Source organism: Orcinus orca, chromosome 12 (genome assembly GCF_937001465.1).
Source record: "Orcinus orca chromosome 12, mOrcOrc1.1, whole genome shotgun sequence".
NCBI classification, from domain to species: domain Eukaryota; kingdom Metazoa; phylum Chordata; class Mammalia; order Artiodactyla; family Delphinidae; genus Orcinus; species Orcinus orca.
This window is the reverse complement of record NC_064570.1, coordinates 49461712-49487732: the sequence shown is the minus strand read 5'-3', so window position 1 is coordinate 49487732 and position 26021 is coordinate 49461712. Positions and strand designations below refer to the sequence as shown.

The 26021-nt window shown below is 40.0% G+C and overlaps 1 protein-coding gene across 1 annotated transcript in view; it reads left to right on the top strand.

Moving 5' to 3' along the window:
- Positions 1-26021, top strand: part of CCDC162P (coiled-coil domain containing 162) — an 85012-nt gene that overhangs the window by 24825 nt on the left and 34166 nt on the right. Inside the window, exons 3-9 of the mRNA XM_049695314.1 lie at positions 6708-6871; positions 10494-10604; positions 17998-18192; positions 19266-19419; positions 20706-20863; positions 23248-23400; positions 25346-25444. Coding sequence (XP_049551271.1) covers positions 19401-19419; positions 20706-20863; positions 23248-23400; positions 25346-25444 — 429 coding nt within the window. The 5' untranslated portion in view covers positions 6708-6871; positions 10494-10604; positions 17998-18192; positions 19266-19400. The remainder of the gene's footprint in view (positions 1-6707; positions 6872-10493; positions 10605-17997; positions 18193-19265; positions 19420-20705; positions 20864-23247; positions 23401-25345; positions 25445-26021) is intronic.

Here is a 26021-nt window from a genome sequence, read left to right as displayed (position 1 = left end):
CTAGGCCCATGAGCCATGGCCACTGAGCCTGCGCGTCCGGAGCCTGTGCTCCACAACGGGAGAGGCCACAACAGTGAGAGGCCCATGTACCGCAAAAAAAAAAAAACTAAATGTGGGTCATTTGAAACATTTAATAAAATTATTAAATCCCTAATAAGACTGATCAAGATAAAATAGCAAGTACAGAAATTATCAGTATCAGGAATTTAAAAGGAGACAGCAGTATACATCCCATAGACATTAAAAAGATAAAGGGCTGAACAAACGTATGGACACCAAGGGGCGAAAGTGGCCGGGTGGTGGTGGTGGTGGGATGAATTGGGAGATTGGGATTGACATGTATACACTAATATATATAAAATAGATAACTAATAAGAACCTGCTGTATAAAAAATAAATTAAATTAAATTAAAAAAAATATAAAGGGCTTCAAACACTCCCTAACAACATACACAAAAATAAACTCAAAATGGATTAAAGACCTAAATGTAACTCCAGACACTATAAAACTCTTAGAGGAAAACACAGGCAGAATACTTCATGACATAAATCACAGCAAGATCCTTTTTGACCCACCTCCTAGAGAAATGGAAATAAAAATAAACAAATGGGACCTAATGAAACTTAAAAGCTTTTGCACAGCAAAGGAAACCATAAACAAGACGAAAAGACAGCCCTCAGAATGGGAGAAAATATTTGCAAATTAAGCAACTGACAAAGGATTAATCTCCAAAATTTATAAGCAGCTCATGCAGCTCAATATCAAATAAACAACCCAATCCAAAAACGGGCAGAAGACCTAAATAGACATTTCTCCAAAGAAGATAGATTTCCAACAAACACATGAAAGGATGCTCAACATCACTAATTATTAGAGAAATGCAAATCAAAGCTACAATGTGGTATCACCTCACCCTGGTCAGAATGGGCATCATCAAGCTGGAGAGGGTGTGGAGAAAAGGGAACCTTCTTGCACTGTTGGTGGGAATGTAAAGTGACACAGCCACTATGGAGAACAGTATGGAGGTTCCTTAAAAAACTAAAAATAGAACTATCATACGACCCAGCCATCCCACTAGTGGGCATATACTCTGAGAAAACCATAATTCACAAAGAGTCATGTACCACAATGTTCATTGCAGCTCTATTTACAATAGCCAGGACATGGAAGCAACCTAAGTGTCCATCGACAGATGAATTGATAAAGAAGATGTGGCACATATATACAATGGAATATTACTCAGCCATAAAGAGAAACAAAACTGAGTTATTTGTAGTGAGGTGGATGGACCTAGAGACTGTCATACAGAGTGAAGTAAGTCAGAAAGAGAAAAACAGGTACCATATGCTAACACATATATGGAATCTAAAAAAAAAAAAAGTGGTTCTAAAGAACCTGGGGGCAGGACAGGAGTAAAGACACAGACATAGAGAATGGACTTGAGGACATGGGGAGGGGGAAGGGTTAGCTGGGACGAAGTGAGAGAGTGGTAAGGTATATAGGGACATATATACACTACCAAATGTAAAATAGATAGCTAGTGGGAAGCAGCCGCATAGCACAGGGAGATCAGCTCAGTGCTTTGTGTCCACCTAGAGGGGTGGGATGGGGGTGTGGGACAGAGACGCAAGAGGGAGGAGATATGGGGATATATGTATATGTATAGCTGATTCACTTTGTTATACAGCAGAAACTAACACACCATTGTAAAGCAATTATACTCCAATAAAGATGTTAAAAAAAAAAGATAAAGGGCTTCAAAGGGCAACATCAACAAAGTGAGAAGATGACCCACAGAATGGGAGAAAATATTTGCAAATCACATATCTGATAAAGAACATGTATCTAGAATATGTGAAGAACACTTACAACTCATCAGTAAAGAACCAAAAAACTCAATTTAGAAATGGACAAAGAATCTGAATAGACATTTCTCCAAAGAAGATATACCAATGACCAATAAGTACATGAAAAGATACTCAACATCATTAGCCATTAAGGAAATGTAAGTCAAAACCACAGTGAGATACAACTTCACATCCACTAGAATGGCTAAAATAAAAAAGAAAGGTGGCAAGTGTTGACAAAGATGTAGAGAAATTAGAACCCTCCTACGATGCTGATGGGATTATAAAATGGTGCCCCTGCTTTGGAAGAGTCTGGCAAAAACTTTGACTTGAATATTTATAGCAACATTATTTATAATAGCCAAAAACTGGAAACAACCCAAATTTCCACCAACTGATGAACCAGTAAACAAAAGTGGTGTAAGCATACAATGGAATAATATACAGCTATAAAAAAGGACTGATATACTGATACATGCTAAAACGTGGATGAACTTTGAAAACATTATGGGAAACAAAAGAAGCCAGTCACAAAAGACCATGTATTATATGATTCCATTTATATAAAGTTTCCAGAATGGGCAAATCTATAGAGATAGAAAGTAAGTTAGTGGTTGCCTATTGCTGGGGGGTGGGGTGGCTTAGAGAAAAATGGGGAGTGACTGCTAATGGATATGGGGTTTCTTTTTTGGGTGATGAAAATGTTCTAAAATGAATTGTGGTGATGGTTGCACCACTGTGAATACACTAAAAATCATTGAATTGTTCACTTTAAGCAGGTTAATTATATCTCAACACAGCTGTTAAAAATATAAAAGGATATTATGAATAACCTTACACCAAAAAAAATCAACTTAGATGAAATGCTCTTTTAAAAAATATTAAAATGAATATAAAAAAGAAACAAAAATGTGAATAATCATAATCTGTTAAAAATATTGGATCTGTAATTTAAAACCCTCCCATAAAGAAAATTTCAGGCTGAGATGTTTCACAGGTGAATTATTCCAAACATTTAAGGAAGAAATAATACCAACCTTAAACTTTCTCAGAATATAGAGGAGAAAGGAACAGTTCACAACATTTTTTTAAGAGGGTAGTATAATCTTGATACCAAAACCTGACATGAACATTTTAAGAAAATGACAGGCCAATTGTTCTCATGAACATAAATGCAAAAATCCTAAACAACAGTAGCAAAATGAGTCCATTTTTCTTTAAAAAAAAAAAAAAGATAACAGATCATTGCCAAGTGGGATTTATTCCAAGAAAGCAGTTTTGTATTAACAATAGAAAATCTGTGAAATTCACCACATTAAAAAAATAAATGAGGAAAGTCACATGGCTACCTTAATAGATGCTGAAGAAGCAAATGACACAATTCAATACCCATTCAAGAAAAACAAAACAAAGCTCTTGGTAAACTAGAAGTAGATGCAGGTTATCCAATTCAGAACATCAAATATATGTCTTGTGTGTCCCCTCACCCAACTAAAGGTCATGTTCTGTAGCCACACTGAGGAGAAAACACTAATGTGTTTGTCTGAAAAATGCCTAAGGGATGGTGGAACTGACTTGGAAGGAACCAGGGTCCTTGAATGTCCAAGAGGAGCAGACAGTTTACACACATTTACCAAACACATTACATTAGACACATTTAAACAATTTTTTTCTTTAAGCCACTGATGACTGTGTCTTTTTGTTAAAACAGTTAGTCTTACCCTACTGATCCAGGAGATGGTGTATAATGTGTCACAGGAGAAATTTCATTTGTACACAGGAAGAACATGTTAATGATCAAAGATGACCAAACATAGGGCTTCCCTGGTGGCACAGTGGTTGAGAGTCCGCCTGCTGATGCAGGGGACACGGGTTCGTGCCCCGGTCTGGGAAGATCCCACATGCTGCGGAGCGGCTAGGCCCATGAGCCATGGCTGCTGAGCCTGTGCGTCTGGAGCCTGTGCTGCGCAGCGGGAGAGGCCACAACAGTGAGAGGCCCGCGTACTGCAAAAAAAAAAAAAAAAAGATGACCAAGCGTCAAAAATGATTTACCCAGCGAAGTTATGGAGTACCTTGCAGATCTTTGTGAAGAAGATTGAATTGCCCCATGGTGATACAGGGCCAGCTTGCTCACAGTTTAAATTCTATTCTAGCATTTGCTAGAATAAAAATCATTGTTTTATTTTGGTACCTATCACATTACCAAATTTTAGGGGTTTTAAAAATGTTCAGAACTGTGCTGATTTATGTGTTTTGATAGATGGGCTTTATCCATTTACATTTATTATAGTTACTGATATATTTGAACTTATTTCTACCATACTTCTTTTTGTTTCCTTTTTTCTCTTTTCCTGCCTTCTACTGGATTTAAAAGACCCATTTCCTATCCCTAACCCCTGCTTGTTTGGGAAGCTCTGTGTTGCATTTCCATTCTTTTGGTAGTCACTTTGAAGTTTTTGACATGCATTATACATTTCCCTATAAGACTCTGAAGTTATTCATTATTTCTCTTCTAAACATTCCTGCTTTAACCCCATTGAAGCCCACTTTACCTATTAAACACTCTCAAACCCTACTCAAGCTAATCTTACCATCTTTTCCTTAGAGCTTAGATTGTACCACTTTTTAAACCCACTTTTAAAAAGGGGGGGTTGGTTTGTTTGTTTATAGTCGATAGTTAATTAAATGTATTTATTTTTTAAAAGACACTATTGAAACAATTCTTGAGAATCTCTTTTCTGAGATGTTAAATGAGGGCCCAGTGCCTGTCTCATGCAGAGTAGGTGCTCGATAAATGGAACCCATCTTTCCCTCTCCCAAAATAAACTGTTGTGTCCCTAGAGCCTGTCATACAGAGTGAAGTAAGTCAGACAGAGAAAAACAAATACCATATGCTAAGACATATATATGCAATCTAAAAAAAAAAGTGGTCATGAAGAACCTAGGGGCAAGATGGGAATAAAGACGCAGACCTACTAGAGAATGGACTTGAGGACACGGGAAGGGGGAAGGGTAAGCTGGGACAAAATGAGAGAATGGTAGTGTATATATGGACATATATACACTACCAAATGTAAAATAGATAGCTAGTGGGAAGCAGTCTCATAGCACAGGGAGATCAGCTCGGGTGTTTTGTGACCGCCTGGAGGGGTGGGATAGGGAGGGTGGGATAGGGAGGGTGGGAGGGAGGGAGATGTAAGAGGCAAGAGATATGGGGATATATGTATATGTATAACTGATTCACTTCGTTATAAAGCAGAAACTAACACACCATTGTAAAGCAATTATACTCCAATAAAAAGTTAAAAATAAATAAATAAATAAATAAACAGTTGTTTGTCTCTTTAACACTAGCCATGAGTGCTCAGCAGGCATGGATTCCTCTGGGTTGGATGCATTTCACGGACAGTTGGCAAAGACCAACCTCTCCTTATGTTAATTTTGTGAATACTGTACTTGACTGTGTAACAAGCTAAATGATGCAGGATTAAATGTTCTCATTTCTGAGCTGTGAAGTGTTGAAAATGATCAGGAAATAAGGGCAGAATATCCATCCTTTGGGAGAAGAATGTCAGTCTGTGTTGCTGCCCTTCTTGGCTGCTGGTTGGAATGCAGCTGTTAAGGCAGCTGTTTAACTGTTTGCCCAACTTGAAAGGACACGGCCAAGTGGCAAATACTTTTCATAACAACATTTTACTTTTGCTGAGAACAACAACAGTGCATTTTACTGAGCTCCAGCAGTGTGCCAAACATGACAGATTTATAACTCTGCAGGTTCACAACCTAGACTGAACACAATGCTCATTTCCATTTTTAATATTTATAAAAAGAATGAATAGGCTCCCAAAGGTAGCCTCTACACAAAACATCTCTACATCTTTCCTATTTGTTGAAAAGGCAGCAGAGTAACTTGAGAAAATGAAATACCTCTGAAAATGAAAATCTTAGAAATGTCAAAGGAAAAAAGGAAAGTTTAAATATTTTACCCCTTCTTGTGACTTTACCCCTTCTCATCCAGGACAGATGAGGGCAGCAGTAGCACAAGAAACACATCATCTACTGAATCTCCTGCAATTCGTGGGTCTCATTCTGGGTCATGAAGTTAATCTATGTTGTTCATTAAAATATTGACACTAAGTACTTAGCAAACAATTGTGTTGAATCTGACAGGCTGTGAACTGGGGTGGCAGTGGGGGTAGGAGGTGGTTATCAACTATTTTATTTCATTGTAAAAGCTATATGACAAATATCAGCATTCAGAATTAAGAAAACACATTCAAATGCATAAGCGTGATTTTCTTCCAAACCCAAAAGTACATGGATCATGATCATACGACATAGACCTGCACCCTCAGTCTATTACCTGTTGTCAGAAGCTCATGCCTTCAAAAAGGCTTATGGAGATATACTTTAGGCAAGTAGAGGGATCCTGCGCACACCTATTGTTTGTTCCAGCTGAAGTGGTATTAGAAAGCAGCAGTAACCACCACTCATAACGTTTAGTGTGTAATCCCCTTTACAGCCTTTATGAAGACAACAGAAGTCAGGCAGGGTGGATGCAAACTCATTTAATAAACCCTCACAGTCAAAGCTGGAACAGAGATGTTTCTAAAGGTGAGCTGGGCTGAACAAAGATGGTCAATGGATATTCTAACCTATGTTATGTTTTCTCTACTGTTTACCAAATGGTAATTAACTCGTAAATGACAGCAGTCTGGTCCAGCTGTTTCTCCAAATTACAAAAGCATACATTTCGACAAAACTGACATGATTTCTTGGACAATGATAGACAAAGTCCCATGCACTGGTTAATGGTCACTGAGGAAGTCGGCCACAAATTTTTTCTCTCTTTTTTTCAGGGATCAGAAAATTAGTAAATGCAAACCATGGATGAAAGTTATAAGATTGCTTCCACAGAAAGGATCCAGGTGTTGGAAAAAGAACTGGCTGTACAATTGACAGAACTGAAGTCTGAGACAGAAGAACAGGGGACTCTTCAGGGGTCAACTCATCGAGCTTACAGGTAAATAAGGGCAGTGTGAAGGCATGGTCTTAGGGGCTTTAACCCCTACTCTCATCCCATAGTCTCCATCAGAACCTCCTCTCCTTTTTACATGGACAGTTGGCATCATCTCAAGCTCAGACTTAACTGCTGCCCCTAAGGTTTTCCTATATTCTAGAATTGTCAAGGCATTTAGAGGCAATGTGCTACCAAGGAAGAAGGAAAAGTGCTCTTACATCTCACAAATATCATTGTCTTAAAGTTCCAGAAGCTACTATACAAATCATAGTCAATGAAATCTCATTTTCTCCAATGATATTTTAACTGAATTTGACCTTGATTTTGATGAGAAATTTCAAAATGAAAATAATGTGAGGTGTTTGATAATGAATTCTGCAAAATGATGTTCTGTTAGGAGCTATTCTATAGGTAAATGCTGCCAACCATAGCAATCAAATTCTTTTAGAGAGACAGGGTAGCCAATTCAGCCCTCATGGGCCCAGGACATTCAAACTCCTCTGTTTCTGCTACTGCCACAATTCATCAAGAGGAGCAGTTATAAGGACCCTTTTAGGTTGAGTAGCTGAGTAAACACAATGTGGATGGTGAAGGTTGGAGAGGGAAGGTCTGGAGAAGAAGCAGGAAATAGGTACATTAGTACCTCCTTCCAAAGATGATTCTGAAGAACCAGTATTTAGTGTATTTTATAATTTGGTATTTAAAGCCCTGAGGTATATGAAGCAGATCAAGGATTGTGTGATGAAGTGGAAAGGGAATGGAACCATGCAAGTCGTAATTTCTCCCAGCTTTTGTTCCTTTATTTGAAAGGTTAAAAATATGTACCTTGCCTACCTTATAAAGGTCAGTTGAGATCATGCATGCTAAAGCACTTTGAAAACTATAAAACACCATGCAAAGATCAAATGTTGATATTGTTAAAACTTAAATGTCAGGGTGTCAGGCAAGGGGCTGCCCACTGTGCATTGTGGTAAGAAAGGTTTTCTGAAGTCCCTTTTAGGACAGAGTGATGGGAAATCTCTGGATACCTGTATTTCTCCACTCCCCAAAACCACCAAACACTGGACCTGAAGAATCTAACTATTAATCCAACAAACATTTATTGATCACCTTCTGTTTGCCAGGTGTTGTGCTTGGTTCTGGAGTCCCTGGAAAATATCCACTCCTGATAATAACTTTAGAATTCTCATTTCCTACTAGACTACAAAATCTATTGAGAACTGGAGGATAACTGTGCCTTAGTCATCTTTTCTTCCACCCTCCCTCCCTCCCTCCCTCCCTTCCTTCTTTCCTTCCTAGCTTCCTTCCTTCTTTCCCATTCTTTCCCTCATCTTGCCCCCATAAGCCCAGGTCTTTGTGGTTGTTAAGTGCTTCATAGATGCTTGCCGAATACATAGATGAATGAATGTATGTTGATGAACAAATGAGTGAATCTCTTTTTTGGGCTTGATGTACATACCATGTTCACCAATCTCTTTTAGGTCATTCGCAGACACTTTGGGGTTAACTGAAAGGAAAGGCATGGTCTGAGCATGGTCTAAGCAAGAGTGGGTCAGAGAACTAAACCCAGAACCCCACCCAATCTCCCAGCATGCCAAAGAATTAGAAGACCAAAGGGCAGGGAAGGGATGGGTTTCTTCTGTTTCTCTGACTGCCTTTAGTAGCTGGTCCCCTTTCTAGGTGGTTACTGGTTCTCCACCTCCATGAGGCTGCAGCCAGAATTCAGGTACCCAGTAATCACAGAAGTTATACCTTTGATTTATTAATGCTTTTACCCTTTCAGAGCTTGTGCCTTTTTTCCATCAAGACCAAGACATAGGGCTTCCCTGGTGGCGCAGTTGTTGAGAGTCCACCTGTTGATGCAGGGGACACGGGTTCGTGCCCCGGTCCGGGAAGATCCCACATGCCGCGGAGCGGCTGGGCCCGTGAGCCATGGCCGCTGAGCCTGCGCGTCCGGAGCCTGTGCTCCGCAACGGGAGAGGCCACAACAGTGAGAGGCCCGCGTACCGCAAAAAAAAACACAAAAAAACAAGACGTGAGGAGATAAGGGAAGGCATTATTCCAACTGCAGTTGTGAATTCAACACAAATGGATCAAGCTTAGCCTCACGTGGCTGAGGGACCTCCTGACTGTCAGCCTGGTGTTCGTTTCACAGGACCACTGCCTCCAGTAGGGTGAACTGCTGGCAAGTCTATTTTTATCTTCCCTTAAAACTTATCCATGGGGACTGATAACAGTCATATGAACATTAACCATACTTTACTGACTACAGTCCCCCTCAGATCTCAAGGTGGTTTCTCACATGTGTTCCGGAACTATCTCCTGTGGCTCCCTTGCCAGTGTTCCCGAAGTCCCATCTTAAGGAAGTAACATCTGCTCCATGGTTGCAATGTTCCCAAAGCTGCCAAGCCTTGGGGTGTATCTTACACCCAATGGGGAGAGCGCTCCTCTTCCTGATCCAGGATCCAACCTCTTATCAGGCCCCAGGCAGTGCTGCTTGTACCTCCTCATGTCAGAGCCTTTGGTACAAACAACTTCCTCATGATTGGGCTTGGACAGCAGTCAGAGGGTGCTTAAGCAGACACTTCTGCTATGCTTTTCCTAGGGATAAATAATTTTTCTGAAGCAGAAAGTTTGGTGAAAATAATTTCCAAAGTATTTCATGTTTGATATTTAAGGGTCATTTTCACCCTCTAGATAATTGAGCAAGAGCACAAAAATAAAAACATTTTGTTTAAATTATTAAATAATGATTTTTTGTGTCAGCTACGGTAAGATAGAGGTCAGATAAGCACAGTAGTTGTTAGAAATGTGGTTACTGTAGGAAATATGGGTGGGGGAAAGAAACATCCTTACTATTGTCAGAAATAAAGAAGTAAATCAGGGGTAGAGGAAAGACGATGTTTGTATGAGAAGGAGAGAAAAACTGGCCCAGGGAAAGGTTTAACCGGCATGAGGTGTACACAAGAGAGATTCTGACTAAGACAGAAGCTTGTGGCCTTTACATGCCCCCAACATCCCAGTATAATACGATACACTTATTTAGAAATGAGCAGTTGTGGAGTTACAGATTAATCAGGGCCTATCTTTAATCTGATTTATTATAGCTTCTATAATATACAGCTTCTATTGCATAAAACTTTCTGCAGCTCTGTTCGAATGCCAAAGGACATTTCTTACTTTCAAAGAGAAAGGGAACTGGCTCTAAAGAAAACTTTACAGATGAGTAGAACAGTGGGCTATTTCAACACAACAATAAATTAGAATTTGCTAACTTGTTGGAAACTGTTAGCAGGGAAAGCTTATTTTTGCAAACAAACAGCTGATCTTATTGACAGTGGTTACAAAGACAAAACAGCCCAATATTCAGCTCACTGCTGGATCAGAACAGGCCAATACTTCTTTGGAGAGATCTGATTTTTGTAGTGTTTTAAACTTTACAGTTCCTTGATTTGTGATGTTAAAATTCATTATTTGGAAATTCATTATATGTAACAGCATAATGTGTTGTATAAAAACTATCATAAATCATATGCCATTTTCCGTCATAGACCCTGATAGTTTTATTTCCTTCTTTCCTTTTGTTTGCTTGCTCTGTTCCCCACGCCCCCAACCCCGGGTTCAGGTGGCTGAGTCAAAACCCCTTGTTATTCAAGCAGATGTCATGCAGAGGGAGCTAGAGAGCTGCCTAAGGAGAGAGTACACTCCTGAAAATTTACCTTTGCTTCTGTTGCAGGTTAGAGTCATTTTGCAATTTGAAAAGTAGATCTGGAATTTGGTGGAAATGTATGAACAAAGCTGGCTTTCTGGTATGTCCTCTGGCCAGGGTAGGATTTTCTCTATATGTGTGGTTTGCAGAACTTGGTTAATATAAATGCTCTTCTTTGTTAGAGACCCAAGCCATTTAAGTTCAGCTTAGTTATAGTCACTAAACAATTGACTAAGTTTCTACTAGTTACTCCCTGTGCTGGTATTATGAAGCAATACAACATTGACTAAGATAGTCGCAGACCTCAAAAACTGTTGGCTGACCTAGGGAAGATTCTGGAAATCTCTCTTAAGAAAATAACTCACAACCTGGGGGGAAAGATTTTCCATAAAGATTATTATTGCAGCATTATAATAAAAGTGAAAAAAGTTGGAATTGCCTAAAATTAATCCATTTACATTTAAGGTAGTTATCAGTATGTATGTTCCATCTTCTTAATTGTTTGGGGTTTGTTATTGTCGGTCTTTTCCTTCTCTTGTGTTTCCTGCCTAGAGAAGTTCCTTTAGCATTTGTTGTAAAGCTGGTTTGGTGGTGCTGAATTCTCTTAGCTTTTGCTTGTCTGTAAAGGTTTTAATTTCTCCATCAAATCTGAATGAGATCCTTGCTGGGTAGAGTAATCTTGGTTGTAGGTTTTTCCCTTTCATCACTTTAAATATGTCCTGCCACTCCCTTCTGGCTTGCAGAGTTTCTGCTGAAAGATCAGCTGTTAACCTTATGGGGATTCCTTTGTATGTTATTTGTTGCTTTTCCCTTGCTGCTTTAAATATTTTTTCTTTGTATTTAATTTTTGATAGTTTGATTAATATGTGTCTTGGCATATTTCTCCTTGGATTTATCCTGTATGGGACTCTCTGTGCTTCCTGGACTTGATTGGCTGTTTCCTTTCCCATATTAGGGAAGTTTTCAACTATAATCTCTTCAAATATTTTCTCAGTCCCTTTCTTTTTCTCTTCTTCTTCTGGAACCCCTATAATTCGAATGTTGGTGCGTTTAATGTTGTCCCAGAGGTCTCTGAGACTGTCCTCAATCCTTTTCATTCTTTTTTCTTTATTCTGCTCTGCAATAGTTATTTCCACTATTTTATCTTCCAGGTCACTTATCCATTCTTCTGCCTCAGTTATTCTGCTATTGATTCTTTCTAGAGAATTTTTAATTTTCATTTATTGTGTTGTCCATCATTGTTTGTTTGCTCCTTAGTTCTTCTAGGTCCTTCTTAAACGTTTCTTGTATTTTCTCCATTCTATTTCCAAGATTTTAGATCATCTTTACTATCATGACTCCGAATTCTTTTGCAGGTAGACTGCCTATTTCCTCTTCATTTGTTTGGTCTGGTGGGTTTTTACCTTGCTCCTTCATCTGCTGCATATTTCTCTGTCTTCTCATTTTGTTTAACTTACTGCGTTTGGGGTCTCCTTTTTGCAGGCTGCAGGTTCGTAGTTCCTGTTATTTTTGGTGTCTGCCCCCAATGGGTACGGTTGGTTCAGTGGGTTGTGTAGGCTTCCTGGTGGACGGGACTGGTGCCTGTGTTCTGGTGGATAAGGCTGGATCTTGTCTTTCTGGTGAATAGGACCGCGTCCAGTGGTGTGTTTTGGGTGTCTGTGAACTTATGATTTTTGGCAGCCTCTCTGCTAATGGGTGGGATTGTGTTCCTGTCTTGCTAGTTGTTTGGCATAGGGTATCCAGCACTGTAGCTTGCTTGTTGTTGAGTGGAGCTGGGTCTTAGCGTTGAGATGGAGATCTCTGGGAGAGCTTTCGCCGATTGATATTACGTGGGGCTGGGAGGTCTCTGGTGGACCGATGTCCTGCACTCGGCTCTCCCACCTCAGAGGCTCAGGTCTGACACCTGGCCAGAGCACCAAGAACCTGTCAGCCACTTGGCTCAGAAGAAAAGGAAGAAAAAAAAAAAGACAGAAAGAAAAAAAATAAAGTTATTAAAATTAAAAAATTATTAAAAATGAAATATAAAAAAGAAAGAAGAGCGCCACCAAACCAAAAAACAAATCCACCAATGATAACAAGCACTAAAAACTATACAAAAAAAAAAAAAACCAGACAGAACCCGAGGACAAATGGTGAAAGCAAAGCTATACAGACAGAATCACACAAAGAAGCATACACACTCACAAAAAGAGAAAAAGGAAAAAAATATACATATATTTTTAAAAAAGACAGCAACCAAATCAATAAACAAATCTACCAGTGATAATAAACTCTAAATGCTAAACTAAAATAAACATAAAACCAGAAACAAATTAGATGCAGAAAGCAAACCCCAAGTCTAAAGTTGCTCCCAAGGTCCACTGCCTCAATTTTGGGATGATTCGTTGTCTATTCAGGTATTCCACAGATGCAGCATACATCAAGTTGATTGTGGAGATTTAATCCGCTGCTCCTGAGGCTGCTGGGGGAGATTTCCCTTTCTCTTGTTTGTTCGCACAGCTCCTGGGGTTCAGCTTTGGATTGGCCCTGCCTGTGTATGTAGGTCACCTGAGGGCGTCTGTTCTTTGCTCAGACAGGATGGGGTTAAAGTAGCAGCTGATTAGGGAGCTCTGGCTCACTCAGGCCGGGGGGAGGGAGGGGTACGGAATGCGGGGCGAGCCTGAGGCGGCAGAGGCCAGCGTGACGTTGCAACAGCCTGAGGCTCGCCATGTGTTCTCCCGGGGAAGTTGTCCCTGGATCACGGGACCCTGGCAGTGGTGGGATGCACTGGATCACGGGACCCTGGCAGTGGCGGACTGCACAGGCTCCCGGGAGGGGAGATGTGGATAGTGACCTGTGCTCGCACACAGGCTTCTTGGTGGCTGCACCAGCAGCCTTAACGTTTTCATACCCATCTCTGGTGTCTGCGCTGATAGACACAGCTCGCACCCGTCTCTGGAGCTCGTTTAGGCGGTGCTCTGAATTCCCTCTCCTCGTGCACCCCGAAACAATGGTCTCTTGCCTCTTAGGCAGGTCCAGACTTTTTCCCGGACTCTCTCCCAGCTCGCTGTGGCAGACTAGCCCCCTTCAGGCTGTGTTCACTCTGCCAACCCCAGTCCTCTCCCTGGGATCCAACCTCTGAAGCCCGAGCCTCAGCTCCCAGCCCCCGCCCGCCCTGGCGAGTGAGCAGACAAGCCTCTCGGGCTGGTGAGTGCTGGGCGGCACCGGTCCTCTGTGCAGGAATCTCTCTGCTTTGCCCTCCGCACCCCTGTTGCTGCGCTCTCCTCCAAGGCTCCGAAGCTTCCCCCACCTCCCACTCCCCATCTCCACCAGTGAAGGGGCTTCCTAGTGTGTGCAAACTTTTCCTCCTCCACAGCTCCCTCCCAGAGATGCAGGTCCCTATTCTTTTGTCTCTGTTTTTTCTTTTGCCCTACCCAGGTACGTGGGGGGTTTCTTGCCTTGTGGGAAGTCTGAGGTCTTCTGCGAGCATTCTGTAGGTGTTCTGTAGGAGTTGTTCCACATGTAGATGTATTTTTGATGTATTTGTGGGGAGGAAGGTGATCTGCACATCTTACTCCTCCGCCATCTTGAAGGTCCCTCCTCCAAATATATTTTCCATCTTTATCCCTCCTTCTGGGACTCCAGTGATATATATGTTAAATTACTTCATATTGTTCCGTAAGTCATTGAGGCTCTGTTAAATCTTTTTCTGTCTTTTTTCCCCCAATGCTTCATTTTGTATAGTTTCTATTGCTATATCTTCAAGTTTACTAATCATTTCTTCTGCACTGTCTAATCTGCTGTTAATCACTTCCAATGAATTTTTTATTTCATATAGCTTTCATTTCTAGAAGTTCTATTTCATTATTTTTCTTATATAAATTTATTTATTTATTTATTTATTGGCTACGTTGGGTCTTTGTTGCTGAACGCAGGCTTTCTCTAGTTGTGGCGAGCGAGGGCTACTCTTTGTTGCAGTGCATGGGCTTCTCACTGCAATGGCTTCTTTTGTTGTGGAGCACAGGCTCTAGGTGTGCAGGCTTCAGTAGTTGTGGCACTCAGGCTCAGTAGTTGTGGCTAACGGGCTCTAGAGCGCAGGCTCAGTAGTTGTGGCACACGGGCTCAGTTGCTCCGTGGCATGTGGGATCTTTCCAGGCCAGGGCTTGAACCCATGTCCCCTGCACTGGCAGGTGGATTCTTAACCACTGTGCTACCAGGGAAGTCCCTATTTCATTATTTTTAATAATTTTCGTTTCTCTTCTTATGTTCACATTTTCCTTTCAATTCTTGAACATACTGAGCATACTAATAAAATCCCTTTTAAAGTCCTTGTTTGCTAATTTCCTCACTGGTGCCATTTCTGGGTCTGTTTCTCTTCATTAATTTTTCTCCTGCTTGTGGGTCATATTTTCCTGCTTCTTTGCATGTCTAGTAATTTTTTTGGACACTGGGCATTGCAGTTTTACATTACTGAATGCTGATTTTTTTTTGTATTCCTTTAAAGATGTTGGTCTTCATTCTGGTGGGCAATTAAGTTTTAGATCAGCTTCACACTTACAAGGCTTGGTTTTTAAGCTTTGTTAGAGCAGGTTTAGAGTTACCTTTACTCTAGAGATAGTTTATTTTTCTTACTAAATTGTCACCCCTCTCATGTCTCTGCTGAATACCACAGGTATTCAGTGAGGACTCTTCACCCTGTCTGACTGAAACGTGAACATCTCCTAGTCCTGTTTGAACTCTGAGAAGTGTTCAGTTTACAGTTCCCTAGTTAGTTATTCTTTGCACAGCCTCATGGAGTTTTGCTCTCTGTATTCAGGGCTTAATAGTCAGCAAAAAGCTCAAAGGGATCTCTATGCAGATTTCTGGAACCCTTTTTCTGCATAACTTTCTCCTCTCCAGTACTCTGCCCTGCAAACTCCGGCCGACTCAGCTTCCCAAACTTGATTTTGGAGAGACCATCGTGCTCTGCTTTCCTACTCTATGGTTCAAAAACTGCCTTCTTCAGGCAGAAAACCTGGGCTCATTTCATTTTTTTCCTTTCTCTCAAGGACAAGAGTCCTGCATTGTCTGTTGTCTCATGTCAGAAAACAGTTGCCTTGTGTAATTTGTCCTATATTCTAGTTGTTTATGATGGAAGGGTAAGTCTGGCCCTATTTATTCCATCATAGCCACTATTATTTTTATCAGAAATAAAATATTTTAAAAGAGTTGGCTTATCTGACTGTCTTTAAGTATGAGTAAAATTCTTGGTCTAAGGTTAGAAGCTGTAATCTCACTTGTAATGTGCTTTGTATTTTAGAGTCATAAACTTCAGTTTAAAAGCAAACTTTTAAGCTTAGCTTTAGATAATTTTATAGGCTTTTATGTCACTGCTAAAATTGTTCACCAACTGATAAATGAAACTACAATCTGTTGGAATGGCAAAATGCCTACTTGCTTCATTTAAATTTGAATGGTGAACCAGGTTTGGTTTTTTTGGTTTTGTTTTGTTTTTATCAGTTCCCCCCTCCCTCCCCACCCTCTTTAATTGGAGAGCTTTTCTCTCCAAATCAATTTTGAGACAGATTTCTCAATTTTATTATCTTCATGTAGAAAATACATCTTTCCAAAACAATCAGACTTATTTTCCCATTATATGTGTTCTTAAGATTTAATCCAGTCTTCCTGTTATAATTGTATTCTAAGTGTTCATTTTTTCTTTCCACCTTTGGTAAGAATCTTAACCAAATAGCCTTTATTTATTTTTTTTGAATAACAATATGTACTCCACCCACCTTGCAACATCGTTGAGTTATATATATTTATTTATCAAGTAATATGTTTTAAATAGTAAATGTATACATGTAATTAGTAAATGTATAAGAATATATATGTATATATAGATATGTAGAAAGTACTCTGTAAACCATGAAGCCCTATAAAAGTTTGGGGTGCCATTATTTCCTTTTATTATGTATGCATTTGATTCACCTGTTTATGTATCTTACTATGCATCTATTCAGGGCAGAGTCTAGGTTGTAAATTGTTGAAGTACAAGATTCATGACTTTTGACAACCTGGGGGAGACTCCAGATAGTAAACTAAGCAAATGCTTAAAAAATGGCCTTTTGAGACTTCCAGTTCCACAAACATGAAGTAATGTCTTTCCTCCAGGTTGTTCCTAAAAACTCCTGGACATAGCACAGAAAGCAAACATAGGAATATTTTGAAAGGTAGAAAGAAGTTGGGCTGCTTTCCTAAGGGATCTTAGGACTTGAGAAATGACATGGTGGTTAAGTGTTAATTTTTCTTGTTGTTGTTAAAGTATTATACAGCGAGAATTACCCAGCTGGCCCAGAGTAAATATTTACACATGCTTAGGTGGAAGAGATTTTGCCATCACAGTAAGATCATGGAGCAACTTTATCCTTTTTATAAGGTAGGAGGCCCATGAACAGAACCTATGGGCTATTATTAAGTATAGTCATCATGCTTGTACATTATATCTCTAGACTTATTCATCCTACATAACTGTAAATTTGTACCCTTTGGCCAACATCTCCCCTTTTCCCCCCGCCCCCCAGCCCCTGGCTACCACTGTTCTATTCTCTGCTTTTATGAGTTCGACTTTTTTTTTTCAGCTTCCACATACAAAGGATACCATACAGTATTTGTCTTTTTCTCTGGCTTATTCCACTTAGCATAATGTCTTCCATATTTATTCATGTTGTTACAAATATTAGGATTCCTCTCTTCCTCATGGCTGAATAATACTCCATTATATGTGTATGTACCACATCTTCTTTATGCATTCATCCATCAACAGACTCTTAGGTTTTTATATTTTGGCTATTGTGAATAATGCTGCAGTTGAACATGGGAATACAGATATCTCTTCAAGATACTGATTTTGTTTTCTTTGGATGTATACCCAGAAGTGGAATTGCTGGATCATATGGTAGTTCTGTTTCCAATTTTTTGAGGAATTTCCATACTGTTTACATAATAGATGTACCAGTTTACATTCCCACAGTGTATCTTGTCAATTTCTTTTAAAGTGGTAGCTAAAGATGGGAAGGGAACTAGTGGCTGCCTTTACTTGCCAGTTCTGCCTGTGGCAGAAGATAATCGTACCTATTTTTAAGAATGAGATTTGAAGGAAGCTTTATATTATAGAAAATACATTTTTCTTCATAGGCTATAGGTAAAAATCTAAGAAGTCAACTCCAGTTACTAAATATCCTTGTGCACTGACTCTTTGCTGGGTCACTCTCCTTCAGAGTCCTAAGAATGTGACTGATCACTGTCCTTGGCAGTCAAATTCAGAATATGGAAGAATTTTGATATTCCAAAAGCCTCTTATTTGGTTCCCAAACAGTATTACACTGTACTTGGAAGCAAATGACACAAGAAATAAGGCTTGTAAATAACCAAGTTCTGTCTTTGCATCTCTCTTAAACAGAAACAAGTTGCCTACATTATGCAGGAGTACAATGTTGCCCTTCAGAGAGCTGATAGATTGTCTGTTGCAGGAGAAAACTTCTTTATGGGAAAAAACAATCCTCCTAACTTAGTGGCACAGGAAGACCTGACTGTTTACACAAATTAGTTATTGTGTCACCTACCCTCACTCAAGACTATTCACCACTACCTGCAGGTACGTGAAACAGTTATATGATGACGTAGTGCCTTCCCAGGATGGGCAGCACATTGTTTTCTCACACCTCTCACTTAGTTTTTGATTGTCAGTTTCTGTGTTCCATCTGCCTTACAAATGACAAGAAAGTAATGGGTCACTAGCTTTTTTCTTTGAGACCTTTGAAACTTTTTTCTTTTGGAAGCTTGCTCTAATGAAATTACTCCATTTAGCTTTTTCAAAGATGTTTCTGTTAAACTATTTCATATTCACGCTATAAGTTCTTGTTTTCATCCTCTTGTTCTGGATTTATGCTGTCTAATGTAGATCCACTTTTTTATTCAGCAACATCTAGTGAGGGTCTAATTTATGCCAGGTACATATCCTGGGCCATGTAGGGAATATATAATCTTTGCTGAAAAGTAAGTGGGTCACAGGATGGTAGGAAAAAGGGCAAGTAAATAGTCAACTTAAATACAGTGTGGTAAGTATAATCACAGAGTAAAGAGAGTCACAGAGGAGAGGCCCTAACACAAGATAGAGGCATCAGAAAGCAGTGATGTGATCACGTTTGTTTTAGAAAGATTACTATTTTGCCACCTAATCTTTTCTTACGCCTCTATACCTCATCTCACTGATACAACCAACCATGAAACCTGGCCATCATCCTGACAATATCCCTTCCCCAATCAGTCACTATGGGATCTACCTCTGAATCATCTCTCCCCTGTCACATGGTATAGTAATGATAGTAATGATCTGCTTATAAGTCCTGGGTCCCCCACTAAACTCTGAACTCTTTGAATTTGGTCCATATGTTATTTATCTTTGTATCTCTAGCACCTCACACAATGCCTTGTCGGTTATGGGTGGTTGATCAATGTAGACCTGCCTAGAGGTTAACGCCACTTAGCGGTGGTGATATCACCAGGTCCCCCAGCTTCAGATTTACCTTTCATGATTGGGCAAGTTACTGAGGCCCACCTCCACCTCCTTCCTCCTCTACAAAGTCAAGGGCTGCTCCTGAAACAAAGTCTGAAAGCTTCTGTGAGAACTGAGTTGATGTGTGATCTCTTGGTTGTCCCCTTCTGTAGGCCCTCCAGTATTTGCCCATCTCCAAAGTGCTGAGTGTAGCTGTTGATGAAGTCCCCAATGTTGGTCAGGAAAATGAAAAGGTCCCTGTCAATGACATTGACCCTAACATCCAGGGTTCTGTATCTCCAGGCTCTATGAATACCAGCGTTTCAGGTAAGAAGTCTTCTTTCCCCTTGGGAAATGTGGAAAAAAGAAGATTGTGATTTTGTACATGTTCTGTTTTGTCACCTGATCTTGCTTGAAATTTCTCTATATACCAAAAAGTTATATATATTTTTTTTATTTGGCCACACCACTCAGCCTGTGGGATCTTAGTTCCCCAACCACAGGTGGAACCTGGGCCTCAGCAGTGAAAGCACTGAGTCCTAACCAGTGAACCACCAGGGAATTCCCCAAAATTGTATCTTCTTAATTAACAAGTGTTAATTTAATATTTTCTGATAGAAGAAAATAACAAACACTTCCCTTAGAAATTATCATCTCCATCCTGGGGACTTCTGGCAGTCCAGTGGCTAAGACTCCACATTTCCGATGCAGGGGGTGCATGTTCGATTCCTGGTCAAGGAATTAAGATCCCATATACCATGTGGGGCTGCCAAAAAAAAAGAAAAGAAATTATTATCTCCATCTTTATAACTAGACAATTAAAATAGAGGAAAAAAGCAATGAACTTGAAGTTGGGAGTACTGAGCTCTAGGCCTATTCTGTTGTGGCCTCACTGTGAGCCTACATGTTGAAGTCATTTCATCTCCTTGGGCCTCAATTTACTCATCTCCATAATAAACCTTTCAGATGAAGTGATCTCTAAGGTTCTTTTCATTTTTAATTTTACATGATTTTTAAAGACTTTGCTTATCTGAATCAAGTCAATAGTCTTCTTGCCCTTACCTTGTATTACAGATGACTTAGAAACCTGATCAGGTTTTCACTCTGCGTGATAAATTTACCAGGTGCACCTGGAGAGGCAGCCAACCCAGCTGTGGGGAATCAGAGAAAGCATCTCCCGGGGGAAGTCCAACCTGGGTGCTTAGAGATGAGTAGAAGTGAGCCAGGTGAAAGGAGGTGAAGGTTCTCAGCTTCTCCTAATTTGTTTGTTAACTTATAAATCATATTCTTTGTTTACCCCAAAGGACTATAGGTAGTTCTGTTCCCACTAAGTCATTCCCCAAAAGATATGTTGGGTTTCTCCAGCAGACTGTGAGAAGGGAGAGGTCCTGGCTACCTCCCCCAGAAAGCCAGCACCAAGAATTTGTCAGATAGGCCTGGCTGAGTGTGGGACAGTCTACAGATTGTGGAAGAGAAGTTTGGGCATGGAGCAGAATGGTCTTCCCCATCAGCAGAAGAGGCCCTGACTCCAGTTATCTCAAAGGACTCTCCTTTTTCTCTCCCTGACTGGTGTTCATTGGTGTTAATGCTCTTGATTTTGGATGTTTTTTCAGGGCCAACAAGAACAGAAGCTGCTTTCTTTCTGCCCCAACACACAACAGAAACAGAAGAACTGAAACCTCAGCTGAGGCTCCTGCTCTCCCATTTCAGTATCCCATATGACATGGAAGAGCTAAGGGATGCTTCTAAGGAGATAGAACTTTTTTCCTTGGTACTTTATGGATTCTTTCTTAATATAAATATAGGTGCTCATAAAAGAAAATACTAGTATTTGCCACAAAGTTGAATATTCATACTGCCACAATTGTTTCTAGAGTGAAAAAATGTAATAAGTGAAATTTAGACTAGCAGTTGAACTTTCTCTCTGTAAGAGTTATGAGCCCCTTGAATATCCAGCCCAGAGAGATTGTAGGATTATTTTTCAGTGGAATTTAAAGAAAATGGTAGGTTATAATCCATAGTAGATAATGTAAACATAGCCAAGATTTGGCAGTTTTATATTGTGGAGTTGTTTAGCGTCTAAAGCCCTTTGATTATCAGAAAGTGTTCCAATAGCTCTCCTATTGGCAAAATGCTTTATATTCAATAGAGTGTATATTGTGTAGTGATTTTTAAAGTCATGCAGTCTAGTCTGCTATCACATGGCGTTGCACCTCCTTGAAAAAAAATCATCCTATCAGAAGCCATGTTAAAACTTGTTTCAAAGGGAAAAATAGGATTGTATATAGAGAACCTCGAATTTACAATAATAAAGTTTTCAGCCAGAGTTTCAACATAAAGATATTTTTCTAGCTCTGGGTGTATAATATTTGTAAATATATATATTTGTTAGGTAAAAATGGTAAATTGATTAATCCAAAAAGGCAAAGATCAAATCTGTATGTTTTTGAACACTTTTCGGTTAAGAAGGAGCCACTGTTTCATCACCATTTGCTTTGACCTTGCAGTTTTGCATCCATGTGTATTTGTTCCAGCATTATTTTCCTACGATTATTTTTATTAGTATGTAACATAGACTCTTTAAGCTCACTGAAACCAGTGGTATTACATGTCCTCTGGTTTCTTTGAAGGTGATGATGTTTAGCTTTTGTCTTTCTTTTCATAGCAGCAGCAGCACTGTCTTCAGCAGAGAGTGCTTCTATGGGAATATCCTCACCCTCATTATCAGCGTATTATGATAGACGAAAACCAGAATCAGAACAAGGTGGTGTTTAAAAAGAGTCCAAATAAATAAAAGTAGTTTATGGCACAGTAGACTATCATTGGTGATAACAAAAGAACATGAGGCTGCAGAGCCCTCCCACAGAGCAGCCCTGTCCCCAAAGGATAGCTTGTCTTCTTTATATAGAGATAGTTTCTACTTTTGATTTTCTTATAACAGTATTAGGCGCAATGCTAATTGTGCTTCCAAGATAATCACACTACAACAAATTTTTTGTGTAGGAAGAATTTCTACAAACAGGAAGAGTGTTTATTTTGGTTCTCTAATGCCCTAGAGCAGGGTCAGCAAACTACAGCCTATAGCCCACCACCTAGTTTTTTTGCAATAAAGTTTTATTGGAATACAGCCATGCCATTTCATTTATGTACTGTCTGTGGCTGCTTTCCACTATAACTGCAGAGTTGAGTAGTTGCAACAGAGACCATGTGGTCTGCAAAGTCTAAAATATTTACTATCCGGCCCTTTAGGAAAAAGTTTGCCACCCTAGCCTTAGACTAGCACTGTCTCATCGAACTTCCTGCACTGAGGGGTATGATCTGTGTCTGTCCGATGTGTTAACACTAGTCACATGTGGCCTTTGAGCACTTGAGATGTGGGTAGAGTAAATGAACTAAATTTTAAATTTTATTTAATTTTAATAAATTTGCATTTAAATGTTAAATAGCCACATGTGGCTGGGGCAACAGTATTGGACAGCACAGCCTGGGAGGTACCAGCATTAACTGGAAGAATCTTTAGCTCTGTGACTCACTGAAGTTACTTATTCCAGAAACCTTTGTTGAGGCCCTAGTGTGTGCCAGCACTGTGATAGGTTCTCTCTCTCTTTCTCTCTCTCTCTCTCTCTCTCTTTGTCCTTTTCTCTGCCTGTCTTTCTGTCTGTCTCAGTCTGGAACTGAGATGTGAGGGGTTTGACTGAGGTACCTTAAAGATTTTTAACAGGCCCCAGCATCTGGACCCTTCTCTCTAGCAATATCCTGGTCAGGCTTCTAGGAGCAGGATTTATCTAACCCTTAGATTTTCTCATTTACCAGGTGCCAGGAAAAGGGAATGTGTTTCCAAAGATGGACAGTTTACTTCCCACTTATGGTCCAGCTCAAAATACATATAAATAAATATATTAAATTATTTCTAATCTTCAGAGCAGATACTTGGAACAAGTAACACGACACACAGTTATGGTAATGGGCTGACTGAATACATGTGCCCCTTAGGTATATACCTTTAAGGTCCTGTTACTGTCATAGAATCATGTTTTATGAATTAGTTTGACTCCAGGACTGTTTCAGAGGCAATCAATACCTGTTTCTGAAATTGCCTACAACCTGAGACTTTTTTTTTCTGGGCTCTGCTTCTCTTTTCTCAATCCTATTTAGGTTTCCCCACAATTTCAAAGCCTCTTCATGGAGCAACAGAGAATGCAAACATTTCCAGATTATGATGCTGAGATAGCTAAAGTGGAGAATTTGGGTTTGGTAGGACCTGGTATGGCCTTGAAAAAGAGAGCCAACTGGATTTCCTTTATAAAGGTAAGGAGACCTTTGGTGACAGTCACCTGTGAATGATGTAAGCAGTGTCATAAAGTGTCCTCCAGGGAGGCCAGGCAACCTGGCAGCATCAGGTCTGTCAGATCCCTATTATCCCCTCTCCTCAATGCCCTCAGCAAACTGTCCCCTAGGAGCAAGGGTAGGTGCCTACCTGACTCAGGAGAGGCAGCTCAGAGAACCTGGCCTTGTGTACCAGCATCTCCCAGCTCCTTCCTGCCTCGGGTCTATGTTGAAGTTAGCCAGGCTGATCTGCCTTCTCTGGAAGTTCCCACATATTCCTGTGCCCCTCCCTTTTGTGTCAGAACTCCTTTGTTGTTGTTAGTGACCTTGGCTACTTGGCAAGAACAAAGAATAACGCTCAAAGTTATAATTGAGCTGTGTAAATCCAGTTTTTTAGTCAAAAACTATTGATTGACTACATATTGTGTGTCAGGCATGGCCCTTGGTGCTGGAGATACACAATTCACAATAATATGAAAGTGAGCAGATTAAATGAGATGATTTGAGGTAGTGGTAAATACAGTCGATTCTCATTATTTGGGGTGGTTATGTTCTATAAAGTTGCCACAAACACTGAGTTAAATCCTGAACCACAGCTCATAGGGGAAGTATGGGGTTAGGTTCATCATACATAATCAATACATAACTAGTTATTGTGTGTTTCTGTTTAAAGACACTTTATTTTATATATGTTGTTGATTCATTAACATCAAACTCATGGCCTATAACTCATGCCTGAATGAAGCTTTTTGAACACATTTCCTTCTGTAAGGCACATCACAGCCTTCCTATACTTAGGAACACGAGGGAGCACTTCAGCTCTATGCTTGGGGGCCATTTTAAACAGTGAAATAGCTAACGAAAATCACAAAAAATATTAAAATGTGGCACTAACTAGACCGTAAAAAGGACACTTGTTTACAGTATAAGCTGAAACAAGAAGGTGGAATGTCAACTTGTTTGACCTCAGCTGGAAATACAGAGTTGGGTGACTCAAGCTTTTCACTATTCTGTGCATGTCCATGATTGTCCAGGAAAGCTCTGAATAGATTTTTGAGATTACAAATAAGTTTAGTGAGTAGGCAAATCCACAAATACGAAACCCATGAATAATGAGGATCAACTGTATCATGAAGGAAAGAAAAGTCTTATGTGATAAAGATGGATGGGAGGAAAGCAGAGAAACCACAGATTATTCCTAAATCTGGGGCTTGAGCAAATAGGTGGTTGGTATAGGGGAAGCCCGGCTTTCTGTTTTAGATTGTTACACATGCCATTCAAGTATAAATATCAAGTAGATAGTTGGATATAACAGGCTGGAGCTTAGAGCTAGATCTAAATTTGAGAGTTGTCAGTATATTGATATATTGATATTTACAGCCATAGTACTAATTTTTTAAATACAACTTGTTAATATGAAAGGTGAAGTTTTACATGTGGAACCAAAAGGGGTTTTGTGGGGTTTTTTTTTTTGGCTGCGCTACAAGGCTTGTGGGATGTTAGTTCCCCAACCAGGGATGGAACCCACGCCCCCTGCATTGGAAGCGCAGTCTTAACCACTGGACCATCAGGGAAGTCCCGCCACAAGGAGTTTTTGTGGACAAACTTCTCTTGCCCCATAAATTAAGTGCAATGCCCAACACTGATGGAATTGGGGTCCCTTCTGCCAATGGATAGCGCTGTGTCATCCCAGATGGAGCTACTGCATCTCATAGGCCAGGTACAAACAGGAACTGCTGTTGCCATCTCCTTCCACAGATCTGTGAAGCCACACAGACCCTTTCCAAGACTTCACATGCTCTAGCACACTTCCTAGCACTAAAGGCCAGATCCCATTTCAGAAGGTCCTTGATTCTCTTTGCTTGCAACTTTTACTGAAAACCATTCTGTTATATTGTAAGTTTGTGTGAACATGTTTGTCCACTAGATTAAGCCAAAATGTGATCCTTGGCAAAAGAAGCTTTTGACCAAACTAAAAGAACAGAGAACAGATGTATTAATGCAACTCCAAAAAAAGTTTTTGAAGGTAAAAAAATAACCATGATCCCTTGTAGATAAAATTCTGTTCTCAGAAAATTGAATTCTTTCCACTTTTAAAAAATGTTAGTCATGGTTTCACTGCGAAGGCTATATTTGGAATTTTCTAATCTAATCGCCAAACTTTTATATCCTGTTAGCTTTCACTAGAGAGTAACAATTGTCAAAACAGCTGGATTTTAGTACAGCTTTAACACTTAGTCTCTGTGTGATATTGCTCTAGTCACATAACCTCTTTGAGTTTTAGTTTCCTCATCTGTGAAACCAAAATATTGGACTAAATTACCTTTTTTTTTTTTTTTGCGGTATGGGGGCCTCTCACTGTTGTGGCCTCTCTCGTTGTGGAGCACAGGCTCCAGACGCGCAGGCTTAGCGGCCATGGCTCACAGGCCCAGCCACTCCGCGACATGTGGGATCTTCCCGGACCGGGGCATGAACCCATGTCCCCTGCATGGGCAGGTGGACTCTCAACCACTGTGCCACCAGGGAAGCCCAAATTACCTTATTTTTATTGTGGTTAAAAAAAAACACATAGCATAAAATTTATCATCTTAACCATTTTTAAG